The 18,529-nt window shown below is 48.3% G+C and overlaps 1 protein-coding gene across 1 annotated transcript in view; it reads left to right on the top strand.

Annotated features, from left to right (window-relative positions):
* LOC120837727 (lysosomal-associated transmembrane protein 4A-like) overlaps positions 1–18,154 on the top strand; it is an 18,653-nt gene extending 499 nt beyond the window's left edge. The window contains exons 2-6 of the mRNA XM_040207289.2: positions 2,641–2,746; positions 6,261–6,346; positions 9,674–9,775; positions 12,120–12,176; positions 17,907–18,154. Of these exons, the coding sequence (XP_040063223.1) occupies positions 2,641–2,746; positions 6,261–6,346; positions 9,674–9,775; positions 12,120–12,176; positions 17,907–18,080 (525 nt within the window). The 3' untranslated portion in view covers positions 18,081–18,154. The remainder of the gene's footprint in view (positions 1–2,640; positions 2,747–6,260; positions 6,347–9,673; positions 9,776–12,119; positions 12,177–17,906) is intronic.
* Positions 18,155–18,529: the final 375 nt, after the last annotated feature.

Below are 18,529 nucleotides of genomic sequence, written 5' to 3'. Positions count from 1 at the left end.
TTTCTGGCACACGCCGTGACGTGGCGCACCATGACAGGAGCTCGGGGAACAGCACGTTTCCAAAGAAAGCCACCAGGCACGCTACTGCGCCTGCGCACGTAGCTCCAACCCGTCAGTGCCCCTGCCGGGAGGAACGCGAAACCCGAGTCGAATTTCGATTCTTTTTTTTGGCCTTGTTTCGACACCTGTCTCTGCTTTCACAGTGGTCGCACGGACTCGAGCCAATACACCTTTCAGAAAAGAAAAAAAGAAACGTCATTTGGCTGCTGTTGGGTTAACTTTCGATTCGGTATCCCTTTTCATATTTTATAGTAATTTTATATTTTGAGTTTTGATTCACTATTCTTTTAGCCCACGAGCCGGCTTACTATCTCTTCTAAACCCCTTCAGCCTTGGTGAACGATGCAGTCCGCATGGCCATGCGTCAAGAAGCTGCCAAGCGTGAAGTCTGATGTGTGCCGAATGGGCCTTTCCCGGAGTTCTCACGGCGCATGCGCAGAAGCAGCAGACAGGCATCCGCCATATTTGACGGCGTGGTGCGTCAGGCTCGGGACTGCTGGAAGCAGCGGCGTTTCCGCGTTTCTAAGTTCTCCGACATTCCTCAACATTGTTCCGTTGTCGGCTGCAGCAGCGACAGCAAGCGTTGTCGCGGTTTAATGGCGAATTTCACTGGGCGTTTTGGAGCGCGCCGGGATCAGTTGACCAGTTTCGGACTGGAGCACACGATCCGAATGGGGTCGCGCCGCCTACGGATCCCCAGTAGAACATGACCACTGCTCCGGGATCGGCGGATGCCTTCCCGTCATTCGACTGCCCGGGAATCCCTTTCCGGGGCCGCCGCGGTTATTTCGAAGACGTTTTCGCAATCGCGGCGCTGTCACGTGTTTGACGCACGAGCGGCAGGAATGGCTCAGTCGCTTCTAGCAAAGATTGCCGGAATACCCTTAGCGCGGCAAATACCTTCTCTTCTCCTTCCTGGAAAACGAACCGGCTGTCGAGCCAAGGGGTAAGCAAGCGGCCATTACGAATTCTTCTGATGTCGAGACAATCTGGGAGCCCAGCCCGCGACGTGCTCCTTCTTCCGAGGCGAGATGGGCGAGATCAGGCGAGATGCCCCACGGGAAAAGAAGTCACGTGTGTGCGCCGAGGGCTGGCCCGGCTGGCTTCCGGTTGAATCCGCCGAAATCGTGGGAGCGACTTTTCTCGGATCCAGATCGAGATCTGGAGTGGGAGCTAATCCAAAACGACCAGTGAAACACGTCGGTCTCGATCCCGATCGCCCAGTGGAATAGGCTCGCTCCAGAAATGTCGATCCCGGCGCGCTTCAGAACGACCAGTGGAATTCGCCATAAGTTTCTTCAGGTTTCCTTTTGCCTGCGCCCGACGAAGCGGCAGCTGGGGATTCGGGTGATCCGGAGAAACGATGTTCGTAAAGGCAGCCTTCAAAGCGCTCCCGGGTATGCAGTTGCCACTTCAGGTTCATGTTTTCCTTCTTTTCGTTTTTCTATGGTGTGTAGATACAAGTCAGCTCCCGCGTTTCCAGTTGCCACTTCAAAAAAAGGTTTCATGTTTTGTTTTTCTTTATTTTTTGAATAGAGTGCAAATGCCAGTCAGCCGATTGGGTATAGGTATGCTTCCGTGTTGTTTATGGGCCACAGAAAGCGAATGGGGGACACGGAGTTCCCGTTTCTATAACGGTGCGTTTGACTGGCGCACGCTTTTGCTTGCTGAAGTGGCGATCCTCCGAAAACCGCCTGTCTGCTTTTTGGTTGTTGTAAACATTGGAATCGCCCACGGTTACCAAATAATCACAAAGCATTTAGGTAAAGCTGCTATGCTGTACAGTTTGTTGCTATGGGCACACCCGAAAAGGAATGGGAGCAGCTCTTTCCACGACCGCATCAACTGGTCTTGTGATTAAATAAAGAGAAATGAAGAACCGACTTGATGAATTGTGTTCGTGTTTGTATCGAGTAAACAAAGAAGTTTTCAATATTGTCTGGAGTCTCGAGACTGAAAACAGACAACAATAAACAGTTTCGAGTTTTTTTCTTTTTTTTGTTTTGTTTTGTTTACAGGACCTACACTGACACACAGCTGTTGCCTAAAGGGGGGTGACATAAATGCCGATGATCGCTCTGAAATCGGCGGTTGCACGTAAAAATCTCAAATATTCATAAAAGATGTATTTTAGTCGGGAATTTTTTTTTTCACTTCATGAATTTTCAAATTGTAGCAGTAAAAAAACGAGACTAACAAACTTGCCAGGGTCAGCGGCGTTCGCGAACGCGTCTGCCGTGGACCCGGGCAAGTTTGTTGGCCGCATTTTTCACAGAAATAGAGCTACGCTCTAACATTTCACAAGCTGAAATCCACCACAAAAATACACTTTTGATAAAAATTTGAGATTGGTGCCTGCAGGCATCGAGCTTCTCAGACGATCTTAGAGTGAGCCTTTTTACTATATTGTAGAGCGCGCAGCTACTCTGGAAGCATTGCGCTCCCGACCAATCGGGCCGCCAAGAGTTGTGTGACGTCATACCATGTGGCGGTTTGTGCGGGGCACATTCTGTGGTCCCTTGTCCTTGTTCGCATGATTGAGTACTTTTTAAGCTTTTATTTTTTTCTCGTTCGCTATAGATCGGGAGTGCAACTTCGCTGGCTGCCGCTTCGGTCCTCGCCGGGTTCCTCAAGTCGACTGCGAACATCCATGCAAACGAGCCGTCGCTGTACCGCGCGGCTATGGGTAAGCGCGTTTTTGCGACCCCCTTCTTTGGAAACAAATGCAAGATTTCTTCGAGGCAAACTCGCGTACAAAAGCCAGTTTGCGAACACTATCTGAGGCCTTCTTTTTTTCTATGGCAATTTTGTTACATATGTTACAAAAAAACGTTCTGTGCGGAAAAAATTTTTAGGCTCTCTATTTTTTGTTTTGGTGTTTCAACACACTTTATACCACGTGCGTTGGATGAAATTTGATTTTAAAATTGTTTCATGGTCCCTTTAAGAGAAGTGGGCGCTGCCATATGCTCCTCCCCCTCAAAAACCTCAACAAAAAACGTGCATTCGTACAAAGTGGCCCGTCTACGCCATTTCTTTCAGAGAAATTCATCGGTGAAGCTTGCTTTGCCGTTCTGATGTTGCGGCGGACTTTAAAAACGTAAGGTACTCTATAATGAATATATAATGTTTTTTTTTCTTCAAACCTTTGTTTTACGACTCATATGTAGGCACTAAGTGTTAGGTATTTTAAAGTGAAAATTCCGAAAACACCTAAGCACTTTGCAAAAGTTTGGTCTGCTGGGCAAGTTGGTAATGGACATTCATATTAAAAATAGCGCAAAAGAGACGGGACAAAAAGACGAAGAAGCACACAGGACAAGCACCAGTTAGCGCTTGTCCTGTGTGCTTCTTCGTCTTTTTGTCCCGTCTCTTTTGCGCTATTTTTAATATGAATGACTTAAGCACTTCTCATGAGTTGTGAATATGAAAGCATGAATGGTCGTTCTTCCCGCGTGCTTAATTCGCCTGCGGTGTACTAGCGTGGATTGCAACGTTTCGCTACTGCCGATTTTTGCGGCCGCTGACGATATAGATGCCTCAGGCGCCGCCATGTTCCTCGGCGCCGAGAAAAGCGGAAGCGGCCGCAGCCCCCCACCCCCTTCCAGCAACGCCTGACGCGGGAGCGGCTGCCGAGCGCGCTCCTTCTTGGCGTGCGGGCCGGAGCGCCAGGAAGAGGGCTTCTCTGAGGGGTGGCGTTCCTTGGAACTATGACGCGTCCCGGCCAATGGCTATCTGAAAGCCGTTTTGCTCAGCCAAAAACGAAACAAAAAAAACAACAACATTTATTTTTTGTTTTTTGCCGTTACAGACGCTGGCGGCTCCGTTCCATGGGATAGTTAATGCTTTCGCATTAAAACTGCCTGCAGACATACGGTCAAAGCTTGCACACGTGTGAAGCAAACATGGTTCGAGCACGCGTGAGGAGTGCAGATAGTCTTGCTATCATGTAAGCAGCAAACACTGTTTTCTAAATTTTTTTTCATGATGTTTGTAGTTTGACTGGGGTCCGAATCGTTTCGTCGAGACTCGTTTCACGAGAGCGCGTTTTGTTGACAACTATTCATGGACGCACGTTTCATGGATACATGTTTCGTCGACACTGATGTTTCGTGGAAAATCGTTTCGTGAATGCATGCTCCGGTGACGTCTCGTCGACAATGTAATTTTTGTTTTAGCAAGTGAATGGGATTACTGCTTCATTTTGTTCGCTGGAAGCATACCGGAACTAGGGCGAACTCGCAGCTCTGATAGGGGAAAAAGAAGTTTGCGAGTCCTAGTTTTAAACTTCTGAACAGTCCGCGCTACGGGCGGGAATCCCTCTCTCCGCTCGGGGGAACCTTAGTATAATCTCAAACAAGAGCTTGCACCAGACTCTGTCAGAACCGCCAAGGGTTCGGCAAGCTATGCGGAGAGCAAGTCGTCTGCTTCTCGCGCAGGAGTTACTCTGACGTCAGAATGGCTCCGAGCTCTGATTGGCTTTGGTTGAAAGGATAGTGGGTAGACCTCAATGCTTGATGCCTCGAGGTCGACCGAGGATTGTTTTCGATCAGCCGACAAGAGCTCGGCGTTCTGACATTATCTCAACCCTTGTGCGAGAAGCAGACGAACTTACCGTACACGTTACCATCCGGGTGACGACAACAGAGGCGATTTCCGCGGAAAGGTGTTTTCGACGAAATGTCGCGAGGTACGCCGACGAAACGAACGCGGCAACCTTTTTCGGTGAAACCAACTGTCAATGAAACGTCGCACGGTCGGCGAAGAACAATTTGTCATAAAACGTCGTTCGACGAACTGATTGCCACAGGTGTGACTGCGGCTTCACTGTGTATCGGGACAGCAGTATAGCCATCTAAGACACCTTACCAGCAGATAGCGTTTTTGTGGAGTGGTATCGGTGTCGGAGCCGATGCTGCCACTTCGAAACCTGTTTCGAATTCACACGCCTGGAGCTGCATCGACTATTTGAAGACGATCTAAAGCCGCGAACACACTGCTTGTTTACCATTAAAAAAACTCGAGTCTGCGGACACTGCCTGAGTAGTGTCTATTCGTTGTACGACCTGCCTGACTCATTGGTAATACAAGATCTGTCTCCAGACAGTTCTTGTTGCTCCAAACGGGCGTGAACGTAGATAAGTCTGCCATCATATCTGCAGAAAACACCGACTCTTTTGTATAATGTATGAATGTGGGTGCGGCTTTAAGGCCTGTTCACACATACAGCGGAGCGTTAAGTTAGCGCTCCAAGGAGCGCTCATGTGGCGCTTCCTGGCGCGTGACTTAGTTCTAACACAGCGCGCGATTAGCGCTTCTGTAGCGCCTTGTTAGCGCTTCAGTAGCTCCTTGTTAGCGCTTCAGTAGCGCTTCTTGTACCGCGGTGCTGCGGATTAGCGCGTGCACTGCGGTTCTGGTTCCATGTGTTTGGGTGTGCATCAGCAGCACCATGGCGGAATTGTGGGATGCTGAAATAGAAATGCGACAAATTCTCTTACACACGCGATTAGCGCATAGCATATGTGGGTGGACGGTTTAACGCCCAGAAAAGCCTTCTGGGTGCGCGAAATCTTTCGCCACCGAGATACCGAAGGGTACCCGGCGAACCTTGTTCCTATAGGCTGAGGGACCGAGACACATAGCTCTTTCGAAGGCGGTTATTTTTAACTGCGTGTCTTTGAAACCAAGGTCACGCATATCGAATAGAAATCGATGAGGTCGTACCCAATCAATTAGTAGCTCAGAGTCCATGACTCTGGATCGCCTGCCCGACCCTTTGCTTGGAGAGCGGCTGTTTTACTTCCTTCAATGCCAAAGGAAAGACAACAACAAAGGAATCGCCGTGCACGCGCTGTTCCGCAGCAGCAAGCACGGCACAAGGAGCGTGAGAGCGCTTCTGTAGCGCTAACAGAGCGCTAACAAAGCGCTTCTGTAGCGCTAACAGAGCGCTAACAAAGCGCTTCTGAAGCGCTAACAGAGCGCTACTGAAGCGCTAACCGAGCGCTACATCACGCGCTAGGAAGCGCCACATGAGCGCTCCTTCGAGCGCTCACGTAGCGCTAACTAAACGCTTCGCTGTATGTGTGAACCGGCCTTTACGAAACATCTTGTTGCCTTAATATTCGGAGAGTAATGAAAACCAAACAATACGATAAATGGCTCAACAGACGCTGATAAATGGATTCTTTCGTTGTCCCCAGCTGCGTTCGCTCTACTCGTCCTGCTAGCCATCATCTCCAGCGTCGTGTTCATTGCTGCCTGCCTGTGCCTATGGGGGGTACGCAGGGTAAGGCATCCGCAATTCCTGACTTCTCTTGGCCAGACATGGGGGAGTTTTCGTAGATCCCTTTTTTACCTCCACGAGGCTCCCCGCAACGAAGAAGCCACTACACATCTACGGCCCGTGCGCGAAACTATAGCCTGGCCTATTTCCGATCTCTGGCGTAGAGCTGAGCCGTACTGCTGAAGCCGTCTACGAATGCTCCCTAGAAAGGGAGTTTTCGTGGATCGTTTCCGCTGTCCAGCAACGCTTTCCGCAACCGGCCGCAAGGAGATTCGAAACTCGGAGGGGAAGGCTTGTGCAGTAGCTGTGTCTTCGCTGGGTACAGCCAGAGCCGGCCTTAGGGGTGGTCGGCCTGGGCGTTTTATCGGGGGTATCGCCATTTTGATAACTGTAGCGCCATCTAGCGAGTGTCTGGTGCCCGCTAAATTTAGCGAAAAAAATTTCCTCGCTAAATAGACCCTTTCCGAAATTCAGTGCCATCTGGCGTTTCGTAAAGCAGTTTAGGTTTTGCCATTTCAATGGCGGAAATGAACTTGTATCGACACCGTCACTTTTGCAAGTCAACGGCACGCCAGGAATTCTTCAGTGTGAGTTCTTTCTCGATCACTTTCAGTTCGATGGTGACCAAGAACCTGCATTCAGAACAAAGCTCCAACCCACTCAGATGCCTCGGGAAAATTCTATACGCCAAAATGCTTTAAAGCCGGTTGTGTGCCGCCCGCAGATTGACTGAATCTGAGTTATTAGAAATAAACGCTTGCGTAGCTCTTGTGTTTCGTTCCTCTGTCGCGTCGTACTGACCCGCGATCATCCGCTTAGAAGCATCTTCAACGTCTTCCTTTATGAGTTACTAGAAGGCCGTCATCGGTATGGCACAGATGCCTTTCAACAGATGATGATAGCGATCAAAGTGGGCAGACTGAATTTCGGAAAGGGTCTATTGGGTGGAAAAATTTTCCCGCTCAATTTAGCGGGAAAATTTTCCCACTAAACTTAGCGGAAAAATTGCCCGCTAAATTTGGCGGAAATATTTACCCACTAAAAATGGCGGAGAAGTTTCCCCGCTCAATTTGGCGGGAAATTTTCCCCGCTAAATTTAGTGGAAATAATTGGTGGAGAAATTTCCCCCCTAAATTTAGCAGAAAAATTGCCCGCTAGATTGGTGAGGAAATGTCCCCGCTATATTGGCGACGTGCGCGACCGAGAGCGTCGCTGTGGTCGGCCTTCCACGATTGGCCCAAAAGCTGACTATGACGTCGGAAAGGGTATACCATCGACGGAAATAAGAGGAATGAAAGAACTTTAATTTCGACGGTGTTGGCAGTGTTGCTTTGAGAGCGCAATGATTTCAGGCTTCCACCATGCTATTTACAAACAGCATCGAACTTGTTGCTCGTAAGGTAATGACATCACAAGGGGAAACCATAGGAGGGCGCCACCAAAACATCTCGCCGCTAATTGAGCCAGGAAATTTTCCTATAATTTATCGGGGAAATTTTATGCTAAATTTAGCGGCTCAATTTCCCCGCTAAGTTTAGCGGAAAAATTTTTTAGCCACATTTAAACGCCTTGTGACCCTCGTGAGGTCATGTTCGACTTCACGTGTGACGCCATTATGGAAAACGTCCCGTAATGCAATGCGTAGTCACGCCGACGGCGACGGCGACGCCGCTCAAGCCGGAAACGGGCGCCTAACCGCTCATTCACACTGGAAGCGGATCCGCGTTCGCAAAGCGGTTGCGACCGCGGTTGTATAAAGATCCAGTGCAATTGCACGCGCACTCGATGACATGAAGTGCGCGTGCCATTGTACTGGATCTTTATACAACCGCGTTCGCAACCGCTTTGCGAACGCGGATCCGCTTCCAGTGTGAATGAGCGGTAAGAGCTGCGCTCCAAAACGCAATGAGTCATTTTGGGGGCAAGGGTTCAGTTGGGGGACTTGTCAGTCCTCGTTTAGATAAGGCACAGCACAGCCCACAGAAAGTGGGTCGGCAGGGTGCTTTGCTCAAGAGTTCCCAGTTTGGAACTGAGGTCACTGTTTACGGTTCAAGTGAAGATCAGCGTGCGTTGGAACGTGTCCAAAAGTTGGCGCTGTGGCGTCGGTGCTCGGTGAATAGGTTGTGGCTATTAGCGGCGAGATGTTTCGGTGGCACCCTTGTCTGGTTACCTTTCGTGACGTCATTACCTTGTGAACAACAAGTTCGATGGCGTTTCTAATGAGCCTGGTGAAAGCCTCAAATCATAGCGCTCTCAAAGCAACACTGCCAACACCGTCAAAGTTGAAGTTCTTACATTCCTCTTATTTGCGTCGATGAGAAATCCTTTGCTGACGTCATAGTCAGCATTCGGCCAATTGTGGTGGGCCGACCACAGCGACGCTTTTGATCGTTCACGTCGCCAATATAAGGCTTTGAGGGAATAAACGCAGTAGCTGAACTTGGGACGTTCTTCTTCCTCAGTCATTTTTCTTCCACCGAGTTCCCCTCCGTTACCACAGTCTCGGGTAATCCACATCATGATCCATGGCCCATTTCTCTATTAAATTCGGTATCAAAAGATCGACACCAGATGGCGCCATCGGACGAGGAAGGGTAGAGTCTTGCCCTTTTTCGTGCAACGGCACACCCTGGTGTCTGCGATTGCTCCGAGGTAGGCGACTCCCCATTGGATCGTCGTAAGTGCCGCCATAGCAACAGCTCGATGCAAGTAGCCTTAAGGAGGCGCCAGTGGTTGCAGTCGCACTCGAAGTCCACTGTGTGAACGAGCCTTTAGAGCCCATAGATTCAGTCATGGCCATAAATATACTATGGCAGAAAGCGGTTTGGTGCCCCTCTAAGGCCGACCTGGACCTTGCGAATGGTGAAAACGGGGACGAAGTACAATGAAGTACACCCTCGGCGTCGCTTTTTTGACACCCGTTGCGGATTACCTTGGCAAAGTGTCTTATTCACTCGTATTACACTGCGCGACTCTGCTGGCGCGAACTCGCGACTTCGGCGCTTTCTTTCGAAGTTTACTTTGAAAGAGTATACAGGTGAGCATCAATATTTACCACTTAGGTTATCACCCAAACTGAGCATTTACCACCACTGCAGTAGTTTTGAAGACAGTTCTTCAATACTGGCAAAAAATAAAAGTGACGATGGCTTGTTCGCGCTAATAGTGTCGCGAAGCGTACAGAGTTTGCACAAAGGGGACTTGTTCGGTCGTTTTTTAAAGACTACGAAAATATAGAGACAGAGAGAGAGAGAAAGACTATCAAGCCATCTGCGAGATTCTGTAGGTTCTGTGATATTTTGAGCTATTGTCTTTTCTTCTTTTTTTCAGGATAATCGTCTCTGCGTCTTGCCTTTCCTGATATGTCAACTCGTGGACTTGGTGTTCCGAGCGATCCTTGTCATCTTCCTGATCGCAGTTCTCGCAACCACCGTGAGTCGTCTCGCTTTCGGTTGTTCCGCCTCCAGCGATCTTTTTACCTTACATAACACTTCGGCGTTTCGCAAGCCTCGAGCATGCGCGTGCAGTCAAAGCACGACGAAAAGTAACGGTCGCGTCTCCCCCAGCGTATTCTTTCCACCTTTGATAGCCAAAACACGATGAAAAGCAATAAGCACGTGCTGGAGGGGGAGCTTCTACTGAAGATGTTGGATTGCGACAAAACACTCGGAGTAATATTGAAATACCGCCACCCCCCTTACCATTTTTTTATGTTTAAATACGTTTGGAAGTGATTCCTAGAACACCTGTGTTGTACGTATCTTTACGCAACCGGAAGTTAGTCAGCCTCACTGGACGTCTGGCGTCTCAGCTGTAGATGAGAAATATCTTCGCTGTAGCGATTGACGACCTCACGCCGGTACGAGACGGTAAAAATTAAACCCGTTTTAAGAGGCACATTTCTGCCATCCAGCCATTTTGTCTCAATAAATCCCTATGTCCCGTTTTCGTGCGAACGCGCAAAGTTTCGTAATCAGTTCTAACTAAGCGAGTTAGAGAAAATAAGCCCCAAGGAATGTTTACTTGTAGTGGCCTGAGTTTTACAAAAATAAATATGATATGAAAAGGTTACCCCACGTTAAGGCAGGGCGCCAATTAAATTCCCAAACCGATTAATCGCTATCCTTTAACCGATTAATTACTCAATTAATCCTTTGTATCGGCCCAGGCATAATATCTCAAAAAGTGTCAAAACTCGACATTTGTTCTTTTAGAAATTATTTTTTTTTATAAACATCGTTGATTATTAATTTAGCCATAGATTCGCTCTGGCTGACAGTCACATAGAATGCTAAAAGGATGTACCCTGGAAGACAATACGAAAACGTAAGCGAACTCTAATAAAACGAAAATTCTTTTTACTTTTCATGGGACTTTTTGCGGCATTTGCCCAACCGTCTATATTAATTAAAAAAAATAAATATGGGAATTGAAGCATATTAATCGATTAATCGGAATGTTAATTGATAAACCGCCAGCAGCCCTACCGTACGTTGAGCGCTTTCTGGGATTTGAACAGCGAATGCATTTTGTTCACATCGACCTGTCTACTGGGGGAGTTTTCTACGTTCCTGACCCTTTTCGAAAAAGAGCGCCATCTAGTGGCAAATGTGCCAGCTATCAGAGTACGCCAATAGTGCTCGGCTCGTATTGGACACGAGCTACACCTCAGCGTTCGGCGAGGATTCGGGATCCAATCACACGCTTCGGGCTCGATGGGTGGATGGATGGATGGATGTCAGAGACGTATATGTAGAGAGTTTGGTCAATGGGAGGCGCGGGCAGAGCCAGGGCGTGCGGCAGACTCGGAAAGAGGGCTTGGCATGCTCTCTTGACCAACCAGAAGCCGAAAAGAATCCCCTAGCGGTGGTAGCGAGAAACAGTTCTGATCAAAGGTCTATGTTCGGATATGGTTTTAATAAGTGCGTAAGAGTGAAGTGTAGTAACTCTTTGTGGTTTAAAATAGGGTCCACGTGTTGTTTTGATCATGATCATGCAGAAAGATGTAAGAAACGAATGCGCCGCTCAACTCTGTTTTGCGCGGACAGAGTGTGACCGCTCGGACGGCAGATTCCCGGCCCTCGGCGTTTGGCGTACAGATCATGTCGATCGTTCCGCTAGTCGCACTCTTCCACCATCATTTTTGATGAGCGTGATTGAAACATCACGTGTACCATATTTTCAGCCATCGAGAGTTACTCCAATGCAGTTATCAGGTTTGTTTCTCGCGACCACCGCCAGGGTATTATTTCCGGCTTCTGGTTGGTCACATTCGAATTTCTGAAGACGCCCTGGAACACGCCCAACCCGGTTTCGGCCAATAGCGCCTCCTATTTTGTCTCCTATACTTCCCAACGAATGGCCAAACTCTCTACATATACGGCTCTGATGGATGTTAATGGCTATACTGTTTGTAACGGGCGGTAGCTTGCGCCACCTAGCATAAGTCTAAAAACAAAGCCGAAAAATCGCGACCGCCATTTTTAATTGATGAGATCTTAAAAAGGGTGTATTGGGCTTGCTTCGGTTGGCAATATTTCTTCCCCATTGTTCATTGGACAAGAAAGGCGCTTGTGTTCTCAGAGAAGGACTCTGGTAAAAGGTGCGTGTTTGAGTTAAACTAAATAGTACCACAGCTTCTCTTTCTGCAACCCTCCCCCCCATTCCCCTTTCGCCTTCTTAGATTCGATGTCCCGTTTTCTACTGTGGCGATTATGGTCACCCCAATTCTACGGCACAGGGATCTGCTCTTACGATGTATGTGTTTAAATTGCAGGCCATGTTGTGGTCTCCCGGAACCCTCACTTCGCTCGTGGTGTCCATGCTTCTTGAAGTGAGTTGAATTCGCCGTGTATGCCGACAGCCGTGCGAAGAAAAAAACTATCATTAGACGTGCTTATACAGCGCAAGGTCGGTCTGTCGGCCTTTGAGGTATGACGGCATCTTTGCTGTACATTAGGAATGTAAACAGTGCACCACGCGGTAGTGATACAGGACCACACGCTAATACTATTCGCATAAAAACAATTGGAAGCGACCTACCTTTATTTTTAAAGTAGTATATTGCATGAAATGCAGCATTTGAGGAGCGATCGTTTAAGACTATTTAGAAGACATTAAACGGACGTTTAGGAGGGTAAGTGTCTTTATTTTTATCAAATTCCCCGATACATTGAGCGGGCAAACTAAATGGATGTATAGGTCGCGTGACGTCAGGTCGCCTGACATTGATTTGCCGCTAAATTTAACGGCGAAACTGATTTGGTGTATATAGCTTACGTGACATCGGGTCACACGACATTAATTTTCCTTCTAAAGCTGGATGGATGGATGGATGGATGGATGAATACGGCTGAGCCCTTTGGACCGGGCGGTAGCTTACGCCACCTAGCCTCATTCATTATTAGCGCCATCTTTCGGCGGCCGCGGGTACTATCAGTGGCTCGGCGCCATCTTTGAGGCTTGTTAACCGTCCCCGTCACCCGACGCCCGCCGCAGTACGAACCCCCCTCTGTGCGTAGCGTTCGTACGAGTTGCTGTTTTTTAAATTTTTTTTTTAAATTCTTGATGGTGCCAGCCGCTCGAAAATAAGTTACGAATATTAAGCGCAAGCTTGTTTTCAGTGGTTTCCCTAAGAATCTCTTTTCAGAAAATTGAGCTTCATTCCAGCACCAGAGCAGGCCGACTCATGCACTTGTTTTAAAATCGTGCGTTAGCTTCTCCGACCAGCTGATTATGCCAGTTGGCACAAGGAAGATTTGTAGGATGTATTTAGCAGGGCCGTCAGCCCCTGTGTGATAGTTCGTTTTTATTTGGCGTTCGCGACTGCGGGTCTCAAGATGCGAGCAGTTCTTCACCCAGTGCGCCTTGACAACTGGCGTGTGCAGACCCGAATCGCAGAATTCTATGATAGGTGCGTTGAACGTTCAATCTTTGATCCCCGTTGTCTTATCCTTAGGAATATTGCAGATATGATTTCACACACACACACGAAAAAAATATGAAATTTAATTTATTAAATAAATTTGTATTCAGTTCCTTGGGAAGATCACCAAATGGTAGCTCAAAACAACATTATAAGGAGTGCATGTGATACAGCATGAATTTACGATAGTAGTATATTCATTGCAGGTACGCTACGAACTCCAAAACATCACTCATGCATTGATATCTCAAACGGATGATCGTACTTTCGGAAAAGAAGGGCGCGATCAAGCGAGGTCTTTGACGTCATTGTCCTCCGGGAGAATTTGAGAATGAGGGGAAGAGGCCTCGCTTCTCTCCTCCTCGCTTCGGTTCACCAGCTTGACGGGACGTAGCGAGGAGGAGAGGGAATGGGAATCGTGACGTACCTTGTCTCGTCGGCCTCGTCGGCCGTGTTCAATCGCGCACTTCTTTTCCAAAAATACGGCGATCCGGTAGAGATATTGCTGTATGAGTGATGTTTTTTGGGCTTTGCAGCGTCCCGCCTATCCGTTCACCCTTGTTTTGTGAGCTCGAAATTTCGGTTCAGTATCCCTTTAAGCACGAAACTCGGGTAGAAACAGTGTGCAGAGTTTACCTATGGGAAGATACAATTCGTTAAGTGATTTCTAGCTGTTCTTATAGGAAGGAAATGATTTAGTGAACCGTAAAATTAGTGTAGGCAAAAGCGGACATAGCTCAAGCCCCGACCAGGGCGGCCCTATAGCGGTAGACAGGTCATTTTCATCGGTAGGTCATTTTTAACCGCCTCACTCAGGTTACGGTTGCTCAAGGTTTGCGCCACGGAAGCAGCTTGCGGAATTCGTAAGAGCCTTCGATCCCGTCGTAATAATGACGGGCACACTGCACGCCCCCTTAATTTATCGCAATTGCTTCCCTATAAGTAGACGGCGAGAACCGCTGGGTGATGGCAAACAATCAGAGAGGCTGTGTATAGAGAATTTCCAACTGCGCGGTCGGGTTCATGTGGTTAATGGGCCGCGTTCGGTCGGGGTCATGTGGTTAATGTGCCGCGTTTGCAATTCGAGCTAGAGGTGACGAACAGGTTGGTCGTCTGCGAACGACTCCGCCTTCCCAACTGCTTTCCTCCTAGCCTTGCGATAACACAGCGCATGCTCACCCGCGACCAATTTCCGATAAAGGGCGTCCCCCATTAAACTGCAACAGCTCCCCGTAGTTTGAGTTGGACTCTCTCTACAATCGCGGGTACCTTTCCTGTACTCTCGCTTGTTGCAAGTGTCTGGCTTCTTTGCTAATGGATATATTCTAAGCTATTTGATTTACATGAGTTTAAAAATCGCCAGAAAAAATCAAGTTTACTCATTTGTAACGTTGTAAGCGGTTTTAAAAAGCTTGAAATAATATTTTTAGTTAACTCCGCGTGGCCAGCCCCAAAGCGATCAATGTCGGTTGTAAATAGCATTTCGCCAGCCGTGTGACAGCCACGCCTTTAGCAGAATAGTCTCCAGCGGAAAATAGATTCAAATGGAGGGCGTCGTCTGACATCGGCACATTCCTGTCAGACGGACCGCCTAAGCTCCTTTAGTAGGAAGAACCTTCTTCCGAAAGGAGGAGGAGTTCGTACCACACGGCACCGTAACTGCTGCCTCCACCAACCTCCAAGTCCCACTATACTCCATTTCACCTTAGCACGGACTAACTGCGAAGGCTGTGCAAGCGCGAGCGGCTAGCTTCGACTGCCTTGACTGGAGCACTCGCTGCACGAGCGCTCGTGCAGCCTCCGAGGTTTCATCCAAAGCAACTAGCTGGGGCTCTTGGCACGCACGGCTAACAATAGTGCATGCTAAGGTGACAACCCACAAGCCTCCAGCACGTGTGGCATGTAAGCGAAGGTATACCTTTGGCAGGCTTGCAGTCTCTCGGAGATCGTGAAGTAAGCACGAGTGATTGCAAGTCTGCCCAAGATACCTTCGCCTGCTTGCTTGCTGCACGCGCTTGCGGCGTGTCGGTGTCGGTTGCTTCTGTTTGTCGCTCTAGTGGGACTCGACCAAAAGCGTCCTCTTCGGAAAAGGAGCCTGCTTTAGTGCAAAGGAAGTACCCTCGATAGAAGGCACTAACGGCATTGGAGGCTATCGCTGGGGCATCCTTTTGCTTTCCTGCCGTGGTCACTTTGAAGGACTGACCTCGGCATGGCTTTTCAGGCGTTGGCTGAAGGGCATACGTACCCACGCGCAGAGGGCAGGGTCATGTAACGAAGTGGACGCGTAGCTGTCACCGCACTGCCAGCTTAGGGCAGAAAGTGCAGGGCCCGATCAAGAGAATTGAACATGTTTTCTTTCTTTGTTTTTTTCCCTAAAGATAAATTACGCATCGCAGAGAGCTGAAACTCCGCGAGAACCTGACGCTTTCGGTAGTGACAAGATGCGAAAGTGGGAGTATGACGTTCCATGGATCGAATATACCAGAGAATATACGAGAAAAAAACAAAAATTCTCTATAGGCCGACTTCCGCCTCAGCCTACAATTCATCATGGAGCCAAAAAGACGAGAATGTTTTCATTCTTCCTGTCGAGTTTTTTTTTTTTTTTTCAGGAAAATAAATGTTACAGTTGTCCACAAGAACATTTCTTGATTTCGACCCAATTCAGACGGAGACATTTCTCCCAGCAACTTGACGTCGCATACCCCTCCTTCCTGCGACTTTTATGCGACCTCCCGGTGCAGGCAACGTTACTAGAACCACTCAGTTGGGAAACTCCCATAGAGACTGCTCTGAAAAAGTCAAACCGATCCGTACTCTTGAACCGAGCTAATGGCGATCACAACGCCGCCATTTCTCCCGCAGCAGCCTTTCGAGGAACTCCACGTGACTTCTATTTTGGCTTTAATCGGCCATTTTGGCGCCGAAACAGATACGGTGGAAAGGGTTCCAGGGTGCCACTCCGGTCTACCAAGCGGACGCGCAGCGAAATACTACCGATGTTAAGATGCGCCTAGGTCGGGACGTGTTACCTGTAATCACCGTTGAGGCATGGTTGTAGAAAGCAATATTAATTGTGCCGCAAAACCTTGCGAACTAAAGATTTTAAAAAGCATCACGCGCCGTTCATATTGCAGTAAACTTCAATAAAAGTTACTACAAAAAGAGTTTTTTCCGTTGGTTTTTAAGCAAAAACATGCTTTCTAAAAGCTCAAGGTGACCACGGTAAAGACAAATGATAGAGTGGCGCTGTTATCGTATTTAGATCGGTCTCGGTGGACGCCAGCGGCCCAGGTTTCAACGGTGAGTTTCCCAACTGAGGGTTCTAGTAACGTTGAGTACAGGCAAATTGGAACAACCCAACTGTTACAATTTGCCATGATCAAGAAATTTTAATTTTCTTGCGCTACTTAGACAAACAGTTACGTGCTATAAACGTGTTTGTAAATTTTTATAGAACGTTGAGAATACTAACTAATCTTTTTGAAATCACTTATTCCTAAACACAACCCATTTTAAACCAACAAAGTCAATTATACTTCGTCTCACCCTACGATGGACTAAAGGCAGAAGCTACAAACCACCAGATCCAATCACGTGTAGCTTAGACATTCCGTGGTATTTCGCTTCGATGCGCGTATCGGTGCCCGTGTCTTGGATCACTGATGGGAATGGGCGGACAGTGGTTCGGATCGAGCAATGAGTGACTTCACAATTTTACATTGTAAAAAAAAAAAAAAAAGAAAGAAAACACGACGTACTGGCTCTTTGCAGTGTCGAAGCTATAAAAATGACGCGGCGTTTTTCGATTCGGAGCATTATTCGTCCAAACCTAATAAATGCTAAGCGTGTCATAGTTTAGCGTGTCATAGTTTAGCGTGGAACGTGATTGGACCTGGCGGCTCGTGGCTTTGGCCTTTAGTCCATCGTAGGATGAGACGAAGTGTAGTTGTCATCGCCACCACAGGGTAGTCACGTGAAAATATTGCGTCCCTGATTGGCTGCTGCCGCTTCAAAAGTCTTCGAGTTGTCCGAGTTGCTCGTCCGTTTCGAGCCCGACTCGAACCCAGCAATTCGTCTTGCAGCACGAGGACCTGGGAAAAGCTAGGGAACGACTCGCCAGCAACACCGAAATTCGTGCGAAAATTGCCTCGTCTGATGCGGACCATATGGGGACCTCGGCTCATAGACAAATTTTGTTTTCCCTCGTATATCTTGTTGATCCAGGTAACGTCATGTACTCAAACTTTAGCATTTCATCACCACCGCTATAGTGTCACACTCTCATGGAGTTTCAGCTTTCTGAACTGCGTTGTTTGTTTACGCGGGCCGAAAAACCCAATGTCCTTTTCTTGTTCTAACCCTATAGCATGTCGTTGCAACGACGTGTCCATGACAAGAGCAACATCAAGAGCCACTAAGGTTCGCTTCAAAGTACTGACACTTCAACCCTCTTGGTGCTCAAAATCATAATTGCCACCCATCCGAAGCAATAGTAGGTGACAGAATAAGAGTATGGGGTAGAAACTCCTCCAGCCGCTTTCCACTTTAATAGAGCGAACGCCGGAGAGGGGCGACCTCCTCTCTTGCGTTCGATGCCCTAAGTCTTTTTAGTGACTCTCGCACTCCCTTTTCCAGATCTACTTCCTCTGGGTAGTTGTGTCCTACTACAAGCAACTGGAGTTTGCCGAGAGAAACCCAGGCGTTGGCACGATGCCTGCCGCTCAAGTTGTGCCTCCTATGACTTACGTGCCACCTCCCAGTGCCCCGCCTTCGGCTCCGGGAGTGCGCAATTCAGGATACGTTGTGTGAAGAAGCTCATGTCTGCTCCTCGTGTTCTTGCTTTCTTTTTACCCTTTCGTTGAAGTAGGTGCGACTGGTTTACCAGTCTAGGAGAATATGTTCTACTTTTTTCACTCGCAATAGACAGGGCGCCATGCAGCGAAACGTTATGAGTAGAGGGGAGACCCCGCGTCCCGAAGAACACATGCAGTAAACTACGTGTCGCGCTTCGCCGAGCGAGAGGACTGCCACCCGCGCAACGACATACCGGAATCGCAACCACAGCCAGAGACAGCTGTTTCCGCTCTCCTGAGGGCTGCAAAAGCCGGTTCAGATTTGCGACAACTGCGTTGCGCTCCGTCACGTCGTGCAACATAGCGCTTCCCCATTGGCTCGTCGTATGGGTCGCCATAGCAACAGCTCGACGCAAGCAATCTTAACGCAGTCAAACACAACTGTGTGAACGAGCCTTAAAATAC

This window comes from Ixodes scapularis, unplaced genomic scaffold (genome assembly GCF_016920785.2).
Source record: "Ixodes scapularis isolate PalLabHiFi unplaced genomic scaffold, ASM1692078v2 PGA_scaffold13__105_contigs__length_92229423, whole genome shotgun sequence".
Taxonomy (NCBI): Eukaryota; Metazoa; Arthropoda; class Arachnida; order Ixodida; family Ixodidae; genus Ixodes; species Ixodes scapularis.
This window is presented reverse-complemented; position numbering and strand designations above follow the sequence as displayed.